A 22,480-nucleotide genomic window follows, 5' to 3' on the forward strand; every position below is an offset into this window, starting at 1 on the left:
GCTTCTTCATTAATAATTGAAGCATGTGATTTTTGCTTGTTATCAGCAATATCCCAGGAGACAGCAAGAAAGACTGTGTAGGAGGGCATTTTAAAAGCTTATCTTTAAAACCATGGTGTTTTGTGATTTAAAAATTAAATATGGATTAACAAATGGAGAACTGACACTATCTGGGGAATCAAGACTGGATGTAGAGGGAAAAAGAGCATGACTCAACAAATTGCTTTATCACAATAAACTAAAGCTATTGGTGCGGATATGCAGCTTCAGTAAAGTGGAACTGTTCAAAATATTTGACAGTCAGATATTACCTAAGTAGCTATGCAGTCAACTTAATTAAAAACATTTATTTCCCCAAAATAAGAAGTCTGTAGAACAAACGAAACCAAGCAGATTAGACAAGACTCACTGAAATTGTGTATATATTCTTCTTTTTATCCTTTTTTTATGCAGAGAACATTGCCATGTTCTGAGAAAGGCATACAGAAGTAAGCTTATTGACTTTTAAAAAGGAGCTACTTTTTCGGGAAACTCCCCATCTGGACGCAGGGTCCGTTCCTGGCCCGGAGCAGTGTCCAGCGAGCAGCAGAAAGAGCAAAATTAAGTCTCGAATTGTTTCTATTCCTTTGCGTTGGTCACAGGCAGGTAGCAAAGTTGCTTCAAGGACAGTTCCTTGCAGTCCTCATCACTGCCGCACTGTGTACGTCAAAACCTGATGCTTTTGTACAAATATATTTAAAACCTGTCAGTAGTCGAACATTGCTCAATGAGACTTGCAAAAAGAAGAGTATGCCGGCAGGATTGGATGCCTGTGTCTGTCTGTCTGTGTACGGTCTCGCACAGACAGAGAAGTTACTACGGCCCCGCTGCTGGTGCACACATTGTGTCCTTGCTAAGGTCAGAGTAGTTAAATAAACTTCTGGAATTTTTTAAAAGAAACAGGAAATAAATGGGAAAGAAAGGCAGTGGAGTGCTGCTGATGAACGGTTGAGTCCCCAGCCCCGAGGCCTTCGGGGCCATGGCATCTCTAATAATTCCAGGTGCTAATGCCTTACTTTTACATGTTATCCAAGAAATGGATAAAATTATCTGTAAAGCAATCTGATGTAATTTATCCAGCAGTGACCTGTGCTTCACTGAGGCAGCACCTTTTGTCTTGCATTTATCCCTTTCGGTAGCCCCAGGCTTGCCCTGGAAGACCCTGCGTTGGGGCCGACAGCCGCACTCTGGCGTAGGTCACCCATGCTCCGCAAGGCAGGACCCGGCGGCTTTCCGGAGGGCAGCCAGCCTTCTGGCTCCTGCTTACGGCTGCTCCTTAAATACGCGAGCTGGGCAGCCACAGCGTTCAACGACTGGGTATGCTGAGGAGCTGCCTTACTGTTAAAATAAGAGCCCTTTATCCAAGGTCATATAGGGTCATACGTTCCTGCATGAGTGACGGGGAGATTTGATATGGTTAGCAAATGGCTACAATGGCTTACCTTGATTTTGGTGTACAAAGTTTGAAAACTATCTATAAATGTTATACACAGAGATATGAGCGAGCCATGAAAAGAACTGATGTGTGTGTCAGCTTCAAGAAATAGAATTTTTAAATAGAAAATTCAGTGATCTCTATTCAAATAGATTTGATAGTAAAGCAGCTTTTCTGTGGTGTTAGCACAAGGTTTGAGTAGGTAGGCATGAAATGCCAGAGAGAAATCTAGTAAGATTGGTGAGCTGTCTCTTCAGTCATTGTTTTGGAATCAATCTAATCAAGTTCTTCCAATACGCCAAAATACTGGGAAGAATGATTAATTTAAAACCTTTGAAACGGAGAGGAATATTTTAAATTAATTTTCAATGTTAATTTCTCCTACACATGTGGCAGTAGTTTAATAAATATAATATATAATATTACAGAATATAATAAATAAATAAATAATAAAGATAACTTTGGTCACCATTCTGGTCCCAAAATGAATTAAAAATAAAGGAAGTGGATGTTTTATGTGAAGTAAAAGTTAACATTTCTTTTCTTAGAAGTTACATTGATTTACTGATTTTTAATTTATGTAGTACCCAGAACATCATTTAAATTCCTTCATGCAAGTAGTAGGCCTAACAATTTCAAGAGAAAATATATTGCCCCTTATCGCTCATTCCAGATTGAAAGTGTTGAAACTTTTAGCTGGTCCCAGCTAGTCCTCCGGCTGGATGAGACAGCACAGAGTGGTAGAGTTGGTATGGTTTTGCGTGGAAGAATTCAGTGGTGTAGTTACATCCTGAAGCACAAGGATTTACAATACAAGCAAAAACTCCTAATTAGTTACACATGTATGTTTTCAGCTATCAAGTTGAGCTTTTTCTCTCTTAAATTCCCATGAGGTATAATAAATGACAATTGAAATAATGGGCTGCTCAGCAGTGTAGCTGTAGGTGCATGCCATGAGGTGTAGGTGGAAGAGTGTGAAATTTGATCTGCAAATAAGAAAATTTAATTAAATTTAGACTAATATGATGAGTCCCCCAACAGTAAGGGAAAGGGGCATATACAGCTTATTAATTTTTTCTTTTCCTTTTTTTTGTGCCTCTCTTTGGCCTTCTGAATTCCAGATTTGCTAGTGTTTCCTTGCCATATCAAGTTTCCACAAAAGGTCTAGTGATAAAACTTTTTTGCAGCATAAAGATTGTTGAAATAATTATTTATATATTGATTTGAGGGTGTGACCTCATTTCTTGCTACCTTAAGTACCAAAGATCAGAAGATAAAAATATTTTGACTCTCCAAAGTTCTTGCTGTAAAGTAGACTTCCTTACTTTTATTCTTTCTTAGGGTAGCACAGTAGACTGGTGCAGCATGTCCCACACTGTAACAGGCCTGGATGCACAGTTCATTGAATCGGGACTGCAGGAGACAGATCTCAGACAAACTTGACACTCAATCCTTCTCCTGCTCACACAGCGAAAAAATACCTGTTGGAGTCTGTAGGTTTGCATCAGTGCAAAGACAATCACTGTAAGAGCATACGAGTTCTTAATGTTAATAACGTTAAGTGCCTATTGCACTGCTCCTGCCCTCCTTCTGTGGGATATTCACCATATTCGCGCAAGCTTTATGGGGACTTTAAAACGTACAGGATGAGGAGTGAATCCTGACAAACTGTTGTTGGTGGGTATTCTCCCCTACGCATTCAAGTTAGGAAAATACAAGCTTTTTTCCATTGCTTGCCACTGGTGCTTAAGAAATGTTCTCTGGAAATGAAGTGTTACCCCAAAACCCTGAAAACTTTGGCTTCTGTGTTTGCTGCTATTTTTGTGTACATTTTCTCTTGGTTTCACTCATTTTAATAAGTCACATCTTTGAATTGGCAAGTAACAAGTTATAAGAACATGCACTGTAAAGTCCTCGTTGACCTTTTCCCCTGTGACCCTTTCGGCTAGGTAGTTCCAATATCTCTCAGGATCCCTCCACCGCAGCCTGAAAGATTTTGATTTGTGTGTTTGATTCCCATAAGTCCTAACACTTGGCTTTGGGCTTTTTATTGTATGCAGCAAAAGGGAAAACAAAAGTCTATTTTTCCTTTGTTCTTCCTTCTGTGAAGGAAAAGGGTGTTTTCTTAAAAAATTGGCTTGCCAAAGATACAGGCATACTATTGCCATAACTCCATTTGTTGAAAATAAAATGAAGAGTTCAAAGATTCATAATGTTTTTGGATGCTTTGTAGGGCAGTATGGGAGTTCTGCAGCAATCCCTTTTCTTTCAGTTAAACACATTAAGTAGTCCAAATATTGACAAATATTTCATACACCTCTTGAATTCAGCATCAAATTAAGAGAATCACATTGTCTTTAATGGGCTGTTCATTGAAAAGCCCCTTTAGAAAACAATCAATGAAGAGCTTTGTGCTGGAATAACTCAGGTATAACCATATTGAATCCATCTTCCGAGGTTCCCGTGTGAAGCGAATGCAAATGGCCGCAGACCAGTGGTGGTTCCCAGTTGCTGGGTCAAGCACATTTTTGCTTATTAAGTTTTTCGTGCTCCTAAACCCGCACGCCCGTATTTGTGGCTTGCCTAGATGGGATTACAGGCGAATTGCAGAGATGAAATGCACTTGCTGGGCGGAGGCCAGGTCTTGAGTCTGTTACAAACTGTAATAAGGTCACTATTTGAGATGTGGCAAACTTTCATCTGAGAGCACGTGTATTCAGACATTTCAGAAACTAGACCACGGCTGCGGTTCAAAGCCTGCGGAGCAAAGCTTTGCTTTCCAGGATAGAGGGTGATCTTTGCGCCATGTCCTTTATGTTGACTTCACAGCAGCACTCACACCTCTTCAGTTCACGGCATCCATAGGAGCTGCTGCAGCAGCTCAGAGCCATGTGTGTGTAGCTCAGCACCCTACACCCTACACCAGTCAGGGCCAGTAAAGAAACCCCAAACTGAATGTAAAGGTGCAAGGATGTACTTGTGCAGCATCCCGGCCCCTACCCCACATTACTCGGTGGAACCGCTTTTGGGGTCTAAGTTACTCAACTTCGTGTTTTAGAAAGAAAGCGAGCAAGCATTCCCCATTCACCTCTGCATGCCAACCATGACTTGACAGCCAGCTGTCACCTCCTCATCTCTTCAGCCGTCTCATTTCCAGGCAGGACTGCTCCTGGGGGCCAGGACCGCCCCTCTGCCAGCAGTCTCCTTCCCCGGGTACCTCCTGCCCTTGACGTTTTACCGCTGGGTACATACTCCAAGCTGCAGGCAGCGTATGTGACCCCAGAGTATTCCCGACCGTACAGCTGACTTTGACCTCACGCTGACCTTGTTTGAGGTCCCTCTCTCAGTCAGAGTCCCCAGAGCACCTGGCTGAGTTTTGGTCTGTAACTGTGATATAACAGCAGTTGTCTTACATGAGATAAGGCGCTGCTAGGATGAAACCTGGACTGCCTTCCAAGAGCTTGCTCCTAACTTTTGTGCCTTTTACAACGTTTTGTTGCAGAACTCCATTAAATTGAACTGATTATCCACAGGCAGTGTATGGCAGTTGGTTTTTGCAATGCTGCGATAGTGATTTTATTGACCTATATTGCATTTTTAGTACTCATTTGAGGGAGGGTTATTAAAGCACAGTATTGTACATTAAGAACATTACTCCAATGTGAAGGAGATGAGGATTGCGAGAAAGACAAGAAAAGACCAAGGAATTTAAAGAGTTTTGTTTCTATTTTTTAAACATAACCTATTTAAATAATTCTTAGCTTTGCTGAATTTACATGTTTTGAGTCCCAGAAGGCAGTGGTCAGTGTACAAGCTTGCACTAACGACCTTGTGTGTAAATCTTTTGAGAGAAAATATGCTGTGGCAAGACTGAGTACTAATCAAAAACCCAGGTAGGACCTAACAGGAAAACTATCTTTTGATATCTCAGTCATCCCAACTGTCATCTACAAATCCGGTCTAGAGATGATTTGGTTTCGAGACTCTGCAGTATGCTGTGCTTATATATGCTTTTAACAAACGTGTATGTGAATCAGAGCTTTATTCAACTTTCACCAAAATGCTATGAAATATGAACATATATAATGCCTGTTTGCTAATGATACTTAATTAAATTTTCTCTCAGTTAAAACTAGACCACATGTAGTTTGCTTCTCTTACGATCTCCATACGAAAGGAACCTGGGATTCTGCAGAGATGAGGGTTAGTACCGTATGAGAAGCATCACTTAGAGCTTCAGTTAAACCTGGGAAGCAGCAAGCAGACTAGTGTGTGCTAATTAGAGAGCAGTTCCCCAGAAGAGGGTTGGGGATGGTTGCTGAAGCATACAGAGAGGAGACGGCCATCCTGCTAGAAGTATACAGGAGTAATAAGTAGATCTGTTCTGCCTTCCTTTGGATGAGACACAAGGAACTGGAGGTGAAACAAAATGTTACGGAAGCCACCTTCTTTTCCTCTAACCCTCCATGTCCCCCAGCCCGATATCCTGTTTTCTCTTGTTTTCCTACCAAAACATTAGTTGGTCTTTCTAGCTAAGATAAGTGAAGGCCAAATCCTGTTTGCTTTTGGGTGCTGACCTTAGCAGTTCTGTGCTCTGGCCCCATGTCTCACTTTTTGTCCTCACTAACTCAAAGCCCAGGAGTTCCTATCAGTCTCTTTTCATGTACCTTACCTATTGCGGAGCCTTTGCAAGCCTCATGAAAGAAATTTTTCATCTTGTAAATGCTGGTCTCTTCTTGGGTGGAAAAATTAGGAAACAGGTTTCCTTCCAAAAGTATACTTAAAAGATTTCTAATCCTCCCTCCCTTCCCACCGAGATTTGTCATTGTGTCACTGCTGTTCTCCGGATTTCTCATTCTTTGGAGAACTGACAAGTCTTTACTTGCCCTAACAGATATATAACAACCAAGAAAATACCATTAACTGAGAGGAGGCTAAAATGCTATGTTACCTCTCCAAGAAAAAATGAATTAGGAACATGGGAACACTCCAAATAGTAGTTAGAAAAGCTTCATCATTAGAGATCATTTTGTGCTTGCAGTTTATAATAATTCACTATCCAGAGGTGGCATCATTATTACTAGGGGGGAAATATCCCTGCAAGAACAGCACAGCACTAAGCAGTCTCCTAAATTACAGTGTGGAGCTCCAAGAGGCAGTTCAGACAAATAAAACCATGTCATAGAGCACAGGATTCTTTAGTGTGTGTGAAGGTTGCAGGAAATTGCTTTTTGCAAGGGAGCCAAACCAGCCTCGGAAGGTATTGTTTGTGAGCAGCCTTGCATTCAGGCATTTTGGGAAGCAAACAAATAACTGGAGATTAGAAAGGGGGTGAGCCTAGCTGCCCACTGCCCACATTGACTGTGTGCTGGGAGGTGAGACGCAGCCAGCCGGAAAGTCTCCACGGCAGGTAACGGGTCTGTTTTTCAATTGCCTTAATGGCTCAGAGCATCAGCTGGAGAAACTCAGGTGTGACTGTATGTATCTTAATCGTAGCACTTATTTACAGGAAAACAGGGAATGTTTTATCAGTTCGTTTATTTCTTTCTTGATTCCCTGGAATCCAATCTCCTTTCAAATTCGTCTCTTCTTGTTTTCAGGTGGTAGCCTTGCTAGGTTACCCTCTCTTGGGGTTCTGGCATCGTGTGCCGCTGGCAATGCTCAAGAAAACCTTTGTACCACCGTGGCACCCTGTGGGGCCAGGGGCTTGCCCCGGAGCGTTAGAAAGGCTATCGTTGGGGTCTGCTTTGTTTGGTTCTCCTTGCAAATTTCAGTTTAGGACTTCGAATTTGCCAGTTTTGAGGATTTATGAACCAGCTGCAAGACTAAGATACTTAGCTGGTGTTTTGTGTTGAGCAGAGTTCTAATTTGTATCATTGCTTGGCTGTACGTTATGCTTTTAAACATGGTATTTTTGGTGCTTTGTTTTTGTCTCTACCCGCAGCCAGAGATTATACCGCCTACAGTTGTTCCTAAAGAAACTGTGTTTTATAAAGTGTTCTGACACTATTTCTGAGAACTTTGCCTTTGCTATTTTTATGCACAACGCAGTAGAGCCGGTCTTAGTCTGACTAAATCAGACTCTTAAAAGACAGAGGGAAGATTGCATTATTTTTGGATTTGCGCCGTACGAGATCATACAAAGCGCTTTGCACCCCTGTGGTAGTTCATCCCGCAGGTCGGCAGATGTGCCCAGGACTTCCTTACAGACCTTTAATTATATTCGTGTCAACTTAGTTCTGGTGTCTGAATTTGGAGCCTCTCTTTTCTATTTGATAGCAGGCACTTCTTGTTAGAAATAGGTGTATGGCAAAATTCAAAACATAAATAACGTTACTGAGCTGAGAATCTGCTTGTTCAGACTCCAGCCCTGGGTCTTCATCTAGGAGTTCTTCAGAGCAGCACTTACCAGCTTTTGGAGGCTTTACAGGGCAGTCCTGATCCGGACTGGCTCATTTAAGCACTACTGGCATGAAGTTGTAACAACAAAAGTGTTCTAAATGATTGAAGCAGAAGTAGAACTTTTATTTTATACTGCTTTTTTTCTACATGGTTACACTGTATGGCTCAAGTGTACTTTTTGCAGTACAGATTTTAGGAAGCCAATAAATCTCAAGTCCCTTCTACTGCAAATACCTAGGCTGAGTCTGTTCTCAAACCCTTTGGAGCGTTGCAGTGTGAGCAAACGTGAGTTCTTCAGCGTGGCTGGCTGTTGATCTAACAGGATATCCTTGTTTTCTTTATTTTCTGTCTAGCAAACAGAGCTTTTCTAAATTTTGACAATGATGATCTTATACCATTCTTATAATTGAATTTAGTGTTCCAGAGAGAGTCTTAATTTTTGTATATTGCTGGAGTTTAACTGCCATAATAAAGGACAATTTTTGAGGTGATAAAATGCACTAGGAATGTCATTAAATATTCAGCAAAGCTACGACACGACAGCATTAAGCATTAATGAATAACGTACTAGAAATATTAGTCTTCTGTATCAGTTTAGGTCTTCTGTTCTTTCGTTATGATGAGGTCTAACGTGAAAAAATGAGACAATAAACAAGCTTAGCAAAAATCAAATTTTAAAATTATTCAGTAGAATCTTAATGTATAGAAAGTTTCTAAGTTAAAGCTGTTGCGTATCCACAAGGATGCTTTCCCTTGGATAAATTGTTGCAGTTTCATGTTTTAATGTCATTTTATTATTGGTGCACGTTTTATTTTTACAATTGAATTATGATACTATGGAGACGTAATTTAATTTCTAGCCCATCTGCACACCAGTGCAGTTGTAAACTTCTTTTACTGGCACACACAAGAACTTCATAACTCTTGGTAAGTAGGATATTAACTATTTCTAGTAAAGAAACAAAAGTCTGAACCAGAGCCTCATTAGAACGTTGATTTTGGACATAAGGACCCAACTGTCATTTCTGGATCTCTCTATAAGTCAGGGTATTTTTCTTGAAGTTCTTTTTTCTTGAGGATTCTGCATACTCTATGCTGATTTAGCCCCCCCATTTTTATTTTTTTCCTTAAAATGTGATAACTCCATGCTCCTGAATTTTCCATTTTCTAGATCTGTATTTGTTCTGGGTGGAGCTGTGACTATGTTAGCCCAGCAAATGCAGGCAGAATGAAGTCCAAACAGTTTTCTCTGAATATGCCTGGGTCTATTTTAATTTTTTGGGTCGGAATAAATGAGTTTCTTTCCATTTCTGGCTGGACGGAATGGCAGGAACTTTTCTAACAGTGAGCTAATTTCCATAGATTAAAGTTTCTTTGTACGGCATCTGCCAGAGCTGGCGCTGGAACGGATCGCCCAGGGGCATCTCCTTTGGCCGATGCGTCACTGCTTTAAAGGGGAGATGGATCGGCACTGAAGGCCAACCTTTGCTGTTGGATGAGTGCTTGAGAGCTTATATATGAAGTGTACTGATGGCCTCAGACCAGTTCCTGGAGAACTCTCACGCTCCCGGCGCCTTGTCCCTTGATGGGACAGGGGAATACCAGAGGTTCAGTAATGTGGTCAGGATTTATTTTGCTAGCTTGGTTTACTGTGAATTTACAGGTTTGGGAATGGGACTGGAAATTTTCGTACAAAATTCGTATTAACTTACTGAAAATCTTACTGTTTCTTGCATGAGGCTGATGACAAGTCCTGTAAAGTGGACATTGGGGGGGGTTATTCTGTTTTTTATTTAAAACAATAAATGTGAATTCCCACATATAACAAAGAATCACCTTAAAACCCCTACCTGACGCACAGGCTCCTGCTGCATAACATCCACTCTTCTCTAAAGCCGACATGCGAGTCATGTATTGACTTTCCAGTGATTGTTCTTTGAACAACCTTTTTGTGGCTTTTGTGTCAGTTGTTTGAATAACTCTTTTTTTACTGCTGAGGAGTTTGACGGCAAGCAAGCTGGCAGGCCCGGCTGTATTTCAAGAATATGGAATAATCTTTACCATTCCAGTTCCTTTAGGACGTAATTCTGCTTTATCAGGGAAATATCCTCAATTGTGGTATCAGAGTTTTCACATGGGGAGAATACTGACTTCTTTAAACTCAGTCTTCAGTGTTACTGCCACTGGTTTCTTTTTCTTCTACAGAATATATGAGGTTTAGAAGTAAAATTCATTGCAGCTAATAAACTGTATATGCAGGATATATAAGTATATGCCAAAACCCAGCAGTGACATATATAATAAAATGTACAACAAAATGAAAAAAATACTATATGCCTTTGATGTTCATTTTGTTTCTTCCCCAATTAATTCCTCTCCTTTGGGCTATCCCAAACTTATGTCAAACCATGTGATTTATTTCCCCTTGTGAAATGTGGGGTTTCCTGCTCACTGGATTCGTTTCACAGAGCTTTCAGTGCGGGGCTTGGCTGAGCATCCTGTGTCCCCTGGCAGAGGCACCATGGGACCACATCGGCTCCCTGGCGGGTTTCTTTCAGGCAGGATCAGAACTCCTCAGCGCTTGAGAACTTGATATTTTTGTTGCTTAGATTAAAAAATCCAGGAATAATCGGTACTTAAACTGACCTTTTCCTGACCTTTCCAACTCACCTTCCTTAAAATCCCAGGTTTAGGGTGTTTTCTGTTCTGGTGCGAAGTGAGAAAGCTCTTCAAATCCCAGTAGAGGAGTAGCTGTGCTGAGCTGTGCCATGTTGAGCCATGCCGTGCCGTGCTGTGCCATGCCGTGCCGTGCCATGCCATGCCGTGCCATGCCATGCCGCCTCTCTGCAGCAGGGCATCGGGGACGGGCTGTCCTCCAGCGGGCCAAGAAGAAGAGAAGAAGAGTGGAGGAGAATCCAGGAGCCTCCCCCGGTCAAACCAAGGAAAGGGGGGGGGGTCACAGAAGCTGCAGGGTCAGCTTTTCTTCGGTACAAAACCGAACAAATGTCAGACCTTGTAATTACCCTGAAAGCAGCCCTGCGAGCATGATAAATCCATGGGGGGGAGAAAAGTCTTTAAAAGCAATCAGCTGCTTTCTTTCAGAAGGAAGCTGTGCGAGCCCATTGCTTTGTGTGGTGTTCCCGTAATTGTAATAAACATCCAGGAGGCAGCTTTCAGCAGCTGCTAATTTTAAAGTAAGGTCTTAATCAAATTAATTGAGAGTTCCTTTTAATAATTAGCAACAGCAAATAGAACTTTCTGAAGTGATGTTTTCAGTATTGCTAAAAGTGATTCCCCAAAAAAGAGTATCTCTGTAGATAAATCATCTGAAAAAGTGTTAAATTGTCTCTTTTGCTACCTGATAATCCAATTAAGTGATGATCAGAAAAATAGCTCTTGGAGAATTTCAGGGAAGCAGAATAATGTACTTACTGCTGTACCAGAATCAAAATACCACATAATCATGGGTATCCATGGATACTGAAGCAACACTTTGATTACTAGATACATCCATTACCCTTAAATACCAGAGTTAGGTGTTTAATGCCCTGAACAATTTAATGCATGGCTGCTGGAACTTGCACAGAGAATTCTCCTGAGGTTTTGCCTTTCAGAGGCACAGCACAGAATCTGTCAGCAGGCGAAAGGAAGGCAGCTATGATATTTTTAAGACTCTCTGTCTTCTTCCAAGTTCCTGTGTGCTTTGCAACTGCTGCCACCCAGATGGCTCAGTTCGCCCGCCTGTCCTCGAGCTGTCTGTGAACTGGAGCATTATGTGATGTAGCCCGATCTCTATCCCACGTCTATGACATGAGTGGGATTCCCGTGAAAGAAGTCATACGATAATCTTTTACAGTGCTTGCGCTGTTGGGACTCGCTCCTCAGCGAATGGATGGGCTCGATGTTGTGTCTCTACAGCACCAGACCTTTCGTCACGGCAAGATGAGCACGTTGGTTATTTCACGGCATAGGATCCATCATGAGGTTGAAGCCACAATTTCTCCACCAGAGTTTTGACTTCTCCATTTGTTTTGCAGGGCAGGAGTGGGAACCCTGGGAAAAAGCCTCCTCTGCACAGAAGCTGTTGTGGGTCCTGAAGGCAGCCCAGGAGAGAGGCATGTAGGGCTCTTACTCGTGTGGTATGAGCAGGGTCCCCTGCCACCAGCTTGGCTTTTTCCTTTCCATTGCATGAAAGGATCCAGTCCTCTTTCCTAGTGTTGATAGTGAGAAAATAAAATGCAAAAGGGAAGAAGTGAAATGGGCATTTTAAAAGCACTTTGATAATGAGCCTTGGAAGTATGATTGTTTAACCATGATTTTATAGTGGTGGCTCCAGCACCTTCTTGGGCAGGGGATCTGAGCAGGCAGCACAACGTGGCTATTTCGGTGTCTGCTTCTGCTCCTGGAGCGTGGTGGGGCCGGGCTTCGTGCCTGCACGTGACCATCCATGCAACACTGGGTGCTTTTGTAATGTGAAAATGCCATACGATTCAGGAGGTCAAGGATAGGAAAAGTGTGAGCAGAAACTTTTCATTTTTTTCATCTTTTGTAAAGATTACCATTTTTGTTATTTTATTTTATTTTCTTCTTTTTTCTGCTTTTTTGTACTCACAAAATATCTTTTATATTATCAGAGTTCAAAACCAACTTCCTTGGATGTCTTTATAAAATTTTTCATAGCAAAACATTTTTTGAGGATACTTGTGAAGCAGAATCTTACATACAACGTATTCTGTTGGAAAGGGGGAAAAGAAGAAAGCTGGCATCCTATGCAGGCGGGGAAAGAATGGGTTTAGTCGCTTGTTCCTGACAGTAATTGAACAAACTGAATCCTTCCTGTAAGCCGTTTTGCTAAAAGTAAAAGCAGGAAACCAAGAAACAGATGTCATCTCATCCCACTTGTTGCACAACTAGTCCTTTTCAGCCTACCTTTGCTAACCTGCTCATCTTGGTTTTTTTCTGATCACCCTTACTGCTCTTTCCTTCACCGAGTTTCAGTACTGCTTTTATCTGTTCCTAATTTAATAGTAATTGTCTGCAAAAAAGGACAAAAAAATTCTGGTGAATACTAGTTTTGGGGGGAAATGTGATTTCATGCTTCCTAAATCTATTTGTAAACTGAGACTAAATTCAGTCTGCAGCTTTGGTTGGAGAGGGTGGGGGAGGAACATGAGGAGGGCTGTACGTTGCCGTCTCGTCCCACTGCCCTCAACAGCCTGGGGGCTGCCGTGCTCATGCGGGAGAGCTGGGGTCCCCCGTTGTACCTGAGAGCAGTTTCCCTTCTGTGCACGGTGGCTTTGATCTCGTTTTTGACGCTGTTCTTTGACTGAAAATCAGTATCATCTTCTGTTCCAGTTGGGGATGGTGCAGCTCTGCAGCCGGGTGCAGGGACTGTGCCCTGGGTATCGATAGGTGATGGCGGGGTCAGGACACTGGGAAGTCTGAGGTACAAGTGCAACACCTCTCTGGGAAAGGAGGAAACTCACATTTCTGGATGACTGTCTTAATCATTGGGTACGAGGGAGACACCAGAATCTCCTGTGTAGCTCCTCATTTGTTTCCTCCTACAGGTCCCTAATAATGACTGTTTCCAATTTGGATTAAATGGAGATTTTTGTTTTAGGTAAAATTAATTGCATGGCTTTTTATTTTAATGAGAAAAACCTAAGACCTAGCAACAAAAAAAAAAAAAGGTTGATCTGTAAATTTTCTTTTTCAGTCTGGCAGCCAAGCCAAAAAAATCAGGTATTTGTACATCTGTAATTGCCAGCATCCTGAGCAATACCTTAAGATAAATTTCCTCTGTCTCCAGCATCCCTTAATTAAAACTTCTCCAGAAGCATGTGTGAAAGCAGGGGCCGTTATAAGGATCAAAGGGAAACTGAAAAGGGTTTTTTTTGTGCAAAGATTAACTAGAAATGGCATTTCTCGAGACAGAAACCCTGCTACAGTGAGTCTTGACAGTGACTTAATGAAGTTCAGAGGGCTTTTCTACTAGAAATAAAATTTGGGGGAAAAATTGTTTTTCACCAGCCAGGGAGAAAGAACCCAACTTCACTCTGCATTTTGTTTGTTTGCCAAAAAAAATCTGGAGGTGCTGTTAATTTCGGTTGAAATGTTAGCATTTCTGTGTTTTCTCAGAGTGGTGCCAGTGGCTCGCAGTGTGGGGAATTTTAATGCCAGGAACAATCCCAAACAATTGGGTCAGTTTGCCAAAGTGGCACAAACCACTGGGAAAACTAGAAGCTGTAAAACCAACTAATTTTCAAGTTATTGTTTGAGGAAATGGTTTGCCTTGTTGTCTTATCCTTTTCATAGATTATTGTGCATTTTCACGGCTTACTTGTTGGACAAAGGCGCATCTGGAAAGGCTGAACCTACCAGGTCTGCTCCTGGTGTTCTCGTCCCGGATCTGATGTTATTACAAAAACATTTGCTGGCAGCAGAGAAGGATGAAAAAGATGCCAATGTTAAACTTCTATACAGAGCCTAGAAGAGAACGGGTATTGTTTCAAGAGTAGAGTGGTATAGAACTGATTGCCTCATCGTTGTTGTTGTGACCACCTTTCATATACTGATTCCTGTGAATTTCTAAAACTCCATTGTTAAAGGAGTTGAACATTTGCTTGCAGAATTGCTTGAATGATGTCTCTTATATATCCTACAGTTCACAGCTCTTTTATGCATCTCCAATATCCATTATCTTCATAACGGTCTTTGCATTTGGTTGCAGAATCCCAGATACCTGCTCTCTTCACTCACTAGACAGAAATAACCGTAGCAAACGCCAGGAACCCTCTTTGTCGCCAGCTGGTACTGGTGTGGTACTGCTGGTGGGACCAGTCCCGGATGACTGGGAGGCTGCCGGTGCCGCGCAGCCTGCAGACTGCGGCTGCTGGACCTGTGCGGAGCAGCCCCATCTCGGTCGCAGGGTGCAGCGTGGGCTCGACTCCCAGACTGTCATTAATTGCCACAGCATTTTGTAGCTAGTTAGAGCATTTGCCACTTCTCCAGTCCATCAAGGGTAATATATTACTGCAGAAATCCTATGACAAAATCCTTCATTTGCAACTTTCACATTTTTACTGCTTAATTCCCTTGGAGGTTTTTACCTTGGGAGCACTGTGAATTAGCTTGACAGTTTAAATAACTGTGCACATGTGTTTCCTATTGTAAGAAGAATGCAAGATGAGAATATGAAAGTTAAGCTTATTCTATATGTGCCATTTGGACAATATACACCCAATTCCTTGGGCATCTATTATTGCTAGGGGATGAAAAATGACATGTCCCTCTGCCTGCCATGAGGTCCTCCGCCGAGATCAAAACACTTTTATTCAAGCTCATAAGCTTGGATGTAAACAGAAGCTAACGTGACTAGCATAGTCAGGTGGCTGGGATAGATCACTCTGCTGCTACAATAAGAGCTCGTACTCTGATGTCAAATGCTGCCCGGTGTGGACTTGAGCAAAACAAAGCAAATAAGAAAATAATACACGTTGACCCATTTCGGTGACTGGGAGCACATATTAGTCAATTTGTAATAGTGCCACTTTCCTGGAAGAGACGTTACCAGTTTAAAATCAGAATATCCATCAACGTGTCTGAATTGTATTATCTGGGTCTTGCATCTTACTTCTCTGCCTTTTTTGTTTGCCCTTGATCTGCCTTGTATGACTCTAGCTGTTTCTGTTCCTAATGTTGCTTCCGAGAGTGCTTTCTCATGCTCGCCTCTCCTGCTGCTGTTATATTGAAAGTGGTGTAGCTACCGTGCTGTAAATAAAATATTTTGGGTTTAATCATTGATATTTGCCATTTATCCATAATTCCTGCTTACCATTTATCTATAATTCCTCTGTGCCATTCCAGAGATGGCACAAAGGTTAACAGGGTATCACATCAGCCACTCCATTTGGGAAAGCTCTTCTACCATCCTGGCTGCAAGAGCAGCTCTCCATCTAGCTCGGGCTAAACACATAGTGTCTGACCACTGCACCCCTCCCATAACTGGCATGTTAATAACGGAGCTCTGTTACCTGCCTTCACCAGTGGACAGCAGAGGAACTAAGAGCTGACTTCCCAAAGGTAGTAAAAAACTCTCTATCACCAAAAGGACCTGAAATCTGCCCTCCCAAATTCCACACAGTTTTCTTTCTCCACCCTGGGTCCTCTTTTCTTTAAAAAACCCGTGGAAATTACATACTTTGAAGCTGTACATTGCATTAGAGGCTTTTTTCCTCGCTATTGAGAGTCTGGCCACAGCTGTCTCTGTCCAAAGATGCTCAGTTCAGCTGTAATCATTATCAACTATAATAAGATTTTTGGCTTCTCCATCCAGGCAATAGAGATTGCATGACCCACACAATAGGTGTAATTATTGTCAGGGTGGGTTGCTGAGCTAGCAGCCTTCTCAACAACTTTAGCCTTTTTTCAAGCACTTAAATCGTGTAGGTCAGAATCACTTAATATTAAATACTGATTTTTTTTTTAATAATAGTTTTACAACAATAGTGTATCACCTGATCTAGGTTTTTTGTTTTTTTCTTTTTTCCCCTGGATACAGGGATTCTTTAATGTAGATAGACTCTTAACTACAGAAATATTACTGTCATGGGTGCCAGGTCTGAGACCCCTTTGCTTCTGTTTCTCTCTGCACACCTGGTGGTGTGGTCGTTTCTCTGTGGTGGAGCCACGGTACCTGGGGATGAGCACCTGTAAGCATTCTTCTGTCCTGATTTAAAAAGCTCTTAAAGTTACTCACTGGCACAGTAATTAGAAATCAGAAAGTTTGGGGGACTGTTGCCCTGCATGCCTGTCTGCTCGTGTCTGTTCTTTGGGGCTGTATTTCCAATCCTCTCGTGAGAGAGCCCACTTTTTCTGAATGAAAGCGATGGAGAGCTATGAGGGGTTGCAAAGGTTCTTCGCAGCAGCTTCACGTGTCTAAATAATGGCTCCATCCAGCATGCGAAAGCCCTTTGGTCCCGAGACTATAAAATATATCCTCTCCTGTTCTGCCGTGTCCAAATGGGAGCCTCTTGAAAGGACACCGTGGAAGGAATGCATAAATTTTCAAGTGACAAATCTCAGAGCTTTGTAACAGTCTGTGGGTTGGTTTGGGTTTTTTTTTCTTTTCTCTCCGTGAATTCTCCAAAGTTCCCACATCCTTATTTAACAAGAGAAATTGGGGTCTCTCGTGGGAGATTCGAAGTAGCTTGGCTTGGCGTGATGGAGTGCCAGGGAGGGCACGGGTACTTTCCAGGAGCAGCTAATAACTTTAAATTCTCCTTAGGCGTGATGCCAGGACGGAGAGATTTTTCATCAACAGAGACACACGGATGGCTTCTCCTCGATTTCCAGCTGTCTGCAGGCGCCCCACACTTGGGAGATGCCTTGGCCCTGCTTGTGGAGCAGGAGTCTCAGGCTCAAAACCAGAGCTGGCTGGGGGTGTGTGCTTTTAACCGGCATGTAATCCGTGCCAAGTGGGGCATTTCAGGAAAGCTGGATAACTCTGCTCATGGATTTGAGTTCATTCCATCTAATTTTGACTGGGGAAAATAAAAAGAGCATTTAAAAAATGTTTAAACTTTTTGAACTTACTACCAATGAGACTTTCTTTCCTCATTTAAAAATGAAGTTTTCTTTTGGAAATCAGTATTGTTTTCTTTTGAAGAAAAAAATAACGTTGCAATAATTTCAGGCTGCAATAATTATAAACCAAAATGAAACATTCTATGTAAGTCAGAGAAAAACTTGGGGGTTATTATTTTTTCATTCTTTCTCAGCCTTTCCTTTTCACCATTTTTATTTCTTCCCACCAAACCAATCTTTTTTTCTCCAGAGTTTTTGGATCAGCTAGTACCAACAGACCTGGCTTGACTTCAGGCAACCTCTGTGTCTCAGCTTCTCTACATCTAACATAGGGAAAAAAGATCCTGACCTACTTTGCAAAGTGCTCGGAGATCTGCAGAAAAGCCACATTTTGCAATTTTAAAACCATATGTTTGGTCTTTACAGGTGTTCCGTGGTTTTCCTCCAGGTGTTTGCATGTCTGCTTCGCCATGGTTTAGGAGGATTATGGCAGACTGCAGGCAGACAGCATGTGCTGATGGTGGATAAGCCTCCTCCTCTATGTTCTTTCCCTGAGAACACCTTCTCTATTACTTCATTTAACAGTACTTTTAAATCTGTATTTTAAAGCATATCTGTGAATATCTCCTTTGTCCTGCTGTGTTTTAATTAACTCATCCCGGCTGCTGTTTCTTATTATGCATCTCTGATACTTTATTAATTAACACTGTGCAGATACTGAGGAAGTTGGTATCTAAGATGCTATAAAGGATGAAAGTGTTTATCACTAAGAAACAAAATAATGAAGGCAAAAGTTGTGTTTTCATCCGCCAACAATGACAAGCAGAATGTCACTGGAGATGTGACTTTTTTTTTCCCCCCTAAAACAAGCTCTATAACTAAAAAGTGCTAAAAGTGAGTATTTCTTTGGTACAGATGTATTTATCACTATTACTGTGTTGATACTGTTTTGCAGTGTTACCTGTGTATTTATAAGAAGTCCCGTTCACAGACGTGTACTTTATCTTGAGGCTTCAATTGCCGGGTCAGCTCCATCTCACTTGGTGATGGGCATTTGAATGAGTAATGATTTTCTTGAACAATCTTTGCTTTGCCAATATTTCAACTCCTTTGCTGTTCCTATTCTAGATAAGTTGTTTCAGTGGAAGCTTTTTCCCTCAATATCCTTCAACTTGCAAAATTAAAAAGAATCTCAGCTCTTCACCAACATAAAATTTGTCTAATACATTGCCAACATCACCTGCCTTTCAACTTGTTGGGTTTTTCTAAATCAGTTTAAGCTTGTTCAGGTTGTTTGGGTTTGGTTTTGGGTTTTTTTTTTTCCTTAATCCCTCTACTGACTGGTTTATTTATTTATTTTGCTTTTCTATGATACTGTTTTTACCCATCTGTTTAATCCATGACCCTACCCCAGGCATGCAGACTGTGTGTAGCCCAATGAGTGGTCTGTGCAAAGAAAATAATTGTACGAATCCCTCAGGAAGCTCGACATGAAGACTAAGTGCTCCATAAGGGCAGCGATCCGATCGGAGAGTTCCTCTTCCTCCCAGGCTCCTCTTGCAGCCATGTGTATTTCCCACTGCCTTTCCTGTGCTCTCCAGTGACAGAGTCCTTTTCTTCTTTCTTCTTTCTTAAACAGGTGGGCTCTGCATTGCTCAGTCCCTGAAAATCCCCCAGGATCGCAAGGACAAGACCATCGACTTTGATAAAATTATCAAGCAGCTCCTAGAAACTCCCAATGCCAGGGCCATCGTTATTTTTGCCAGTGATGAGGACATAAAGTAAGGATGACTGAGGGAATTAATTCACTTGTGCTTCATAGCTATGCAGAAAAGAGGAAGCAAGTAAGAATATGAATAGTGAAGTGGAAATGTCTGTTGTTAAGAGCAATGTGGATTTTCCGTCGTGGAGGGTAACACCAGGCACAGCGGTGCTGCTATTGCTGCCCTGGCTCACGTGGTGCCCCAGACCGTGCATCGCTGTAGTGGGGAGACGGGAATGTTGATCAAGGTCTGGAAGCTTTCCCTGCCATAGGGTTGCTCATGCGTTGGAAGGCAGACCTGACCTTACCTCTCAAAGAGGCGTTAAGAAGATGCCCCTCTCTCCAAGCTCATGCTTCTATGTATTATTCATTAATTCAGAGTCTATTTTATGGCAAGTGATGGTTACTAGTGATAAAATGGCTTGGATGCTCAAGGTTAAAGCACATAAGGTGCTCAAGGTTTAACCACGTACGACTTGCTCATAAAATAATATAAAAAGTATTTTAAAATATTCCATATTCTCTCTCCAGAATTTTAAATTAGCTTAAAATTCTGATGGCATTGTCAATTGCTGAGAGGATTAGTTAAACAAAATGAGACACAAAGAAGTTAGGATAAAGTTTCAGTAAAGTCAACGGCAAAACTGTAAGTTTTAGTGGAATCAAGATTTCAGTCTTAGGATATAGGGTGAATTAAAAGAGAGGTCCAATCTGTGCTGCATGGATCGTGATATGGTGTGTTGCAAAATTCCTGAGCTCTGTTGGTTACAGGAATATGCTATTTCTGTTCATTCTGCAGTTGCAACACAGCATTTTTCCCAAGCAATTATATGTTTAAATGAAAGTAATTTGTGAACAAAATGTTCTTTTCCGCAGGCAAATCCTTGCGGCCGCTAAGAGGGCAGATCAAGTCGGTCATTTCCTATGGGTGGGCTCGGACACGTGGGGCTCCAAGGTGAGCCCGTTACTTCAGCACCATCCTGCCCAAGCGAGCGACCATAGAGGGTAAGAGCTCCCTTCTGCTTGACTCCCTCTCCTGCTTCCTGAAATGCTGGTGGTACAAAAGTGATCGCCCGTATTTTTTTCTCGTATGTGTTTTGTGAATAAATGTGTACAGACATGGTATGCTACAAAGAGTATAAAGTATACTGAGCAAGTCTTCATCTCCTGAATTTTCCTAAAAGTCTGTGTTCCTCATCTGAAAACTATAAGTTATTTCCACAGCTGAGAAGCTACCAGCAGTTATTTAATAAAGGCACGATTTCAGAGCTTATATTAAGCTGTGGTGATATGACAGAACCTTTATCACTTAAAAGAAAGTAAACCAAAATGATCTTAACATATCATGTATATACATAGGAAGAGAAAATCTTGCAATTCATGTATCATCTCTGATATCTCAGTGGATAAGTTTTCTACTGAAGAAGTAAAAATTCATTTTTAAACCAGCAGTTTCCATTTAAACTTAGCTTAACTTTCATTTCATTCAGATCAAGCACTATATTGATTTATACATATTGCTTATGTGCTTCACAAATATATGTACTTGTACATATATGCATGTGTATATAAAAATTATGGGTAACTTTTTTTACATAACCCCTTTGTTTCTCAACATTTCCTTGTGTTCTGAAGTGTTTGTTGTCTGATCTTTCCTCAATTTGTTATCCCTTTTGTCTGCATAGATGCTTAACTATCCAGATGGCTTCCTCTGGGCAAGCCAAACTCACTGATTAGAGTCCATGTTCTCTATAATATGCAAAGAAAAGTTCTTTACAAGGGACACACTGAGTAAAGAAAACAAACTCCTCGGCTGGCACATGGCTTTGTGTCAGGCAGGGTCTCCACAGAGTCCCTGAACGTCTTGCCCACATTAAAACAGGTTCTGGTGTCTTCACTCACTGGAAAACCAAATATTTGCATTCATTTTTATTGTGTCTGCACTACCATCTCACTAGTTATTCTTCTCAGGTATATAATGTGCTTCATCCTTTTACATTTCTAAAACCCTGGAGGCATTTTTGCATGTTATTTCTCCATAAATACATAAAGTTGATAGACAATGAAGTGTTTTGTTTCTGAAAACCAGGATACTTTAATAATCTTTTCATACTGTCTGTATTCATACCTGAGGGTTTCTGGGACAGAAATTAAAAGTCTGCCAACAGTACACAGAAATAAAAGCTTTCCAAGTTTGTTTAAAAATATTTTCCTTCTATATTACACATTAAACACATTGGACATAATGGGAAACATGAGTTTTGCTTTTGGACACAATAAGTGACGATAACAGAGTGGAAGCGTTCAGATATAGAAAGTCAGTTAAATAACAGTTACAAATATCAGCGTATTTAGTGTATCTGCAAAAAAAAAAAGGTCCATTGAGCCCGCAAATATCTTCTTATTCAGTGAATATAGCCTATATGTATATATTCTGTATTCTATTGCCTAAAAGTTAGCTAGTTGCATTTTGCACTTGTAGTCACATAGATTGCATGATTACTTGTTTGTGATGCTTAAATTACGTTTTCCCTATATATGTAACTGTGTTCATTCTTCAGGAGCGGCTGCCATTCAGCAGACACATATTTTGAGGTCCGTGAGTTGCATGTTGCTTTCCAGAAAGGGAAAAACAGTCAGCCAGAAGTAGGTACTGTACTTGGTATGAAAGGAGAGGCAGAGCAAAGTGTCCCAGAATAGCAGTTGCAGTGCCAATAGCAAATGTCTCCTGGCTGCTCTGTGACCGCTCAGAAAGGTTTCAGGCTGGTTCTTACCTTTTTCAATCCCGTCCATCCATCCCTAATTGCCATCTGTATCTGCCATCTGCTTAGTCCTGTTAGGAGGAGGAGTAAGGGGATGGTTAAGAGTGCAGAGCAAATTCCCATTCTCCTGATGCAGTTTTCCAGAACTCAACATTTCTCTTTTCAGACTGATTCCGTTTCTGTTTCGTCCACTAAGAGAAACATCCAGTGAAATCTGTTACTTACAGAAGTAAGTAATCCTTAGGTATTAGCATTTCTTTGCTTAGTGAGGCTGTTATTCGTATGGACTGTCTGCCTTTCTTGCATTTAGACTGCTGTATGTTGTTTTGTTTTTCTTTCTGTTGTTGTAGTAATTTCATTTGGCCATGAATCCAAGAGAACTGGAAACAGACATTTTAATGTTATTCTTTTATCATCCAGCAATGAACATCTGCTTCCTAAAATTTAGTAATGCATTTCTTTGGATGAAGACATAAAATAAATGAAATAAGA

The 22,480-nt window shown here is 41.3% G+C and overlaps 1 protein-coding gene across 1 annotated transcript in view; it reads left to right on the forward strand.

Annotated features, from left to right (window-relative positions):
* The window catches only part of GRM7 (glutamate receptor, metabotropic 7), a 289,326-nt gene that overhangs the window by 150,846 nt on the left and 116,000 nt on the right, over positions 1 to 22,480 (forward strand). The window contains 3 exon segments of the mRNA XM_009320090.1: positions 19,104 to 19,245; positions 20,103 to 20,201; positions 20,203 to 20,231. Of these exon segments, the coding sequence (XP_009318365.1) occupies positions 19,104 to 19,245; positions 20,103 to 20,201; positions 20,203 to 20,231 (270 nt within the window).

Source organism: Pygoscelis adeliae, unplaced genomic scaffold (assembly GCF_000699105.1).
Source record: "Pygoscelis adeliae isolate BGI_AS28 unplaced genomic scaffold, ASM69910v1 Scaffold302, whole genome shotgun sequence".
Classification (NCBI taxonomy): Eukaryota; Metazoa; Chordata; class Aves; order Sphenisciformes; family Spheniscidae; genus Pygoscelis; species Pygoscelis adeliae.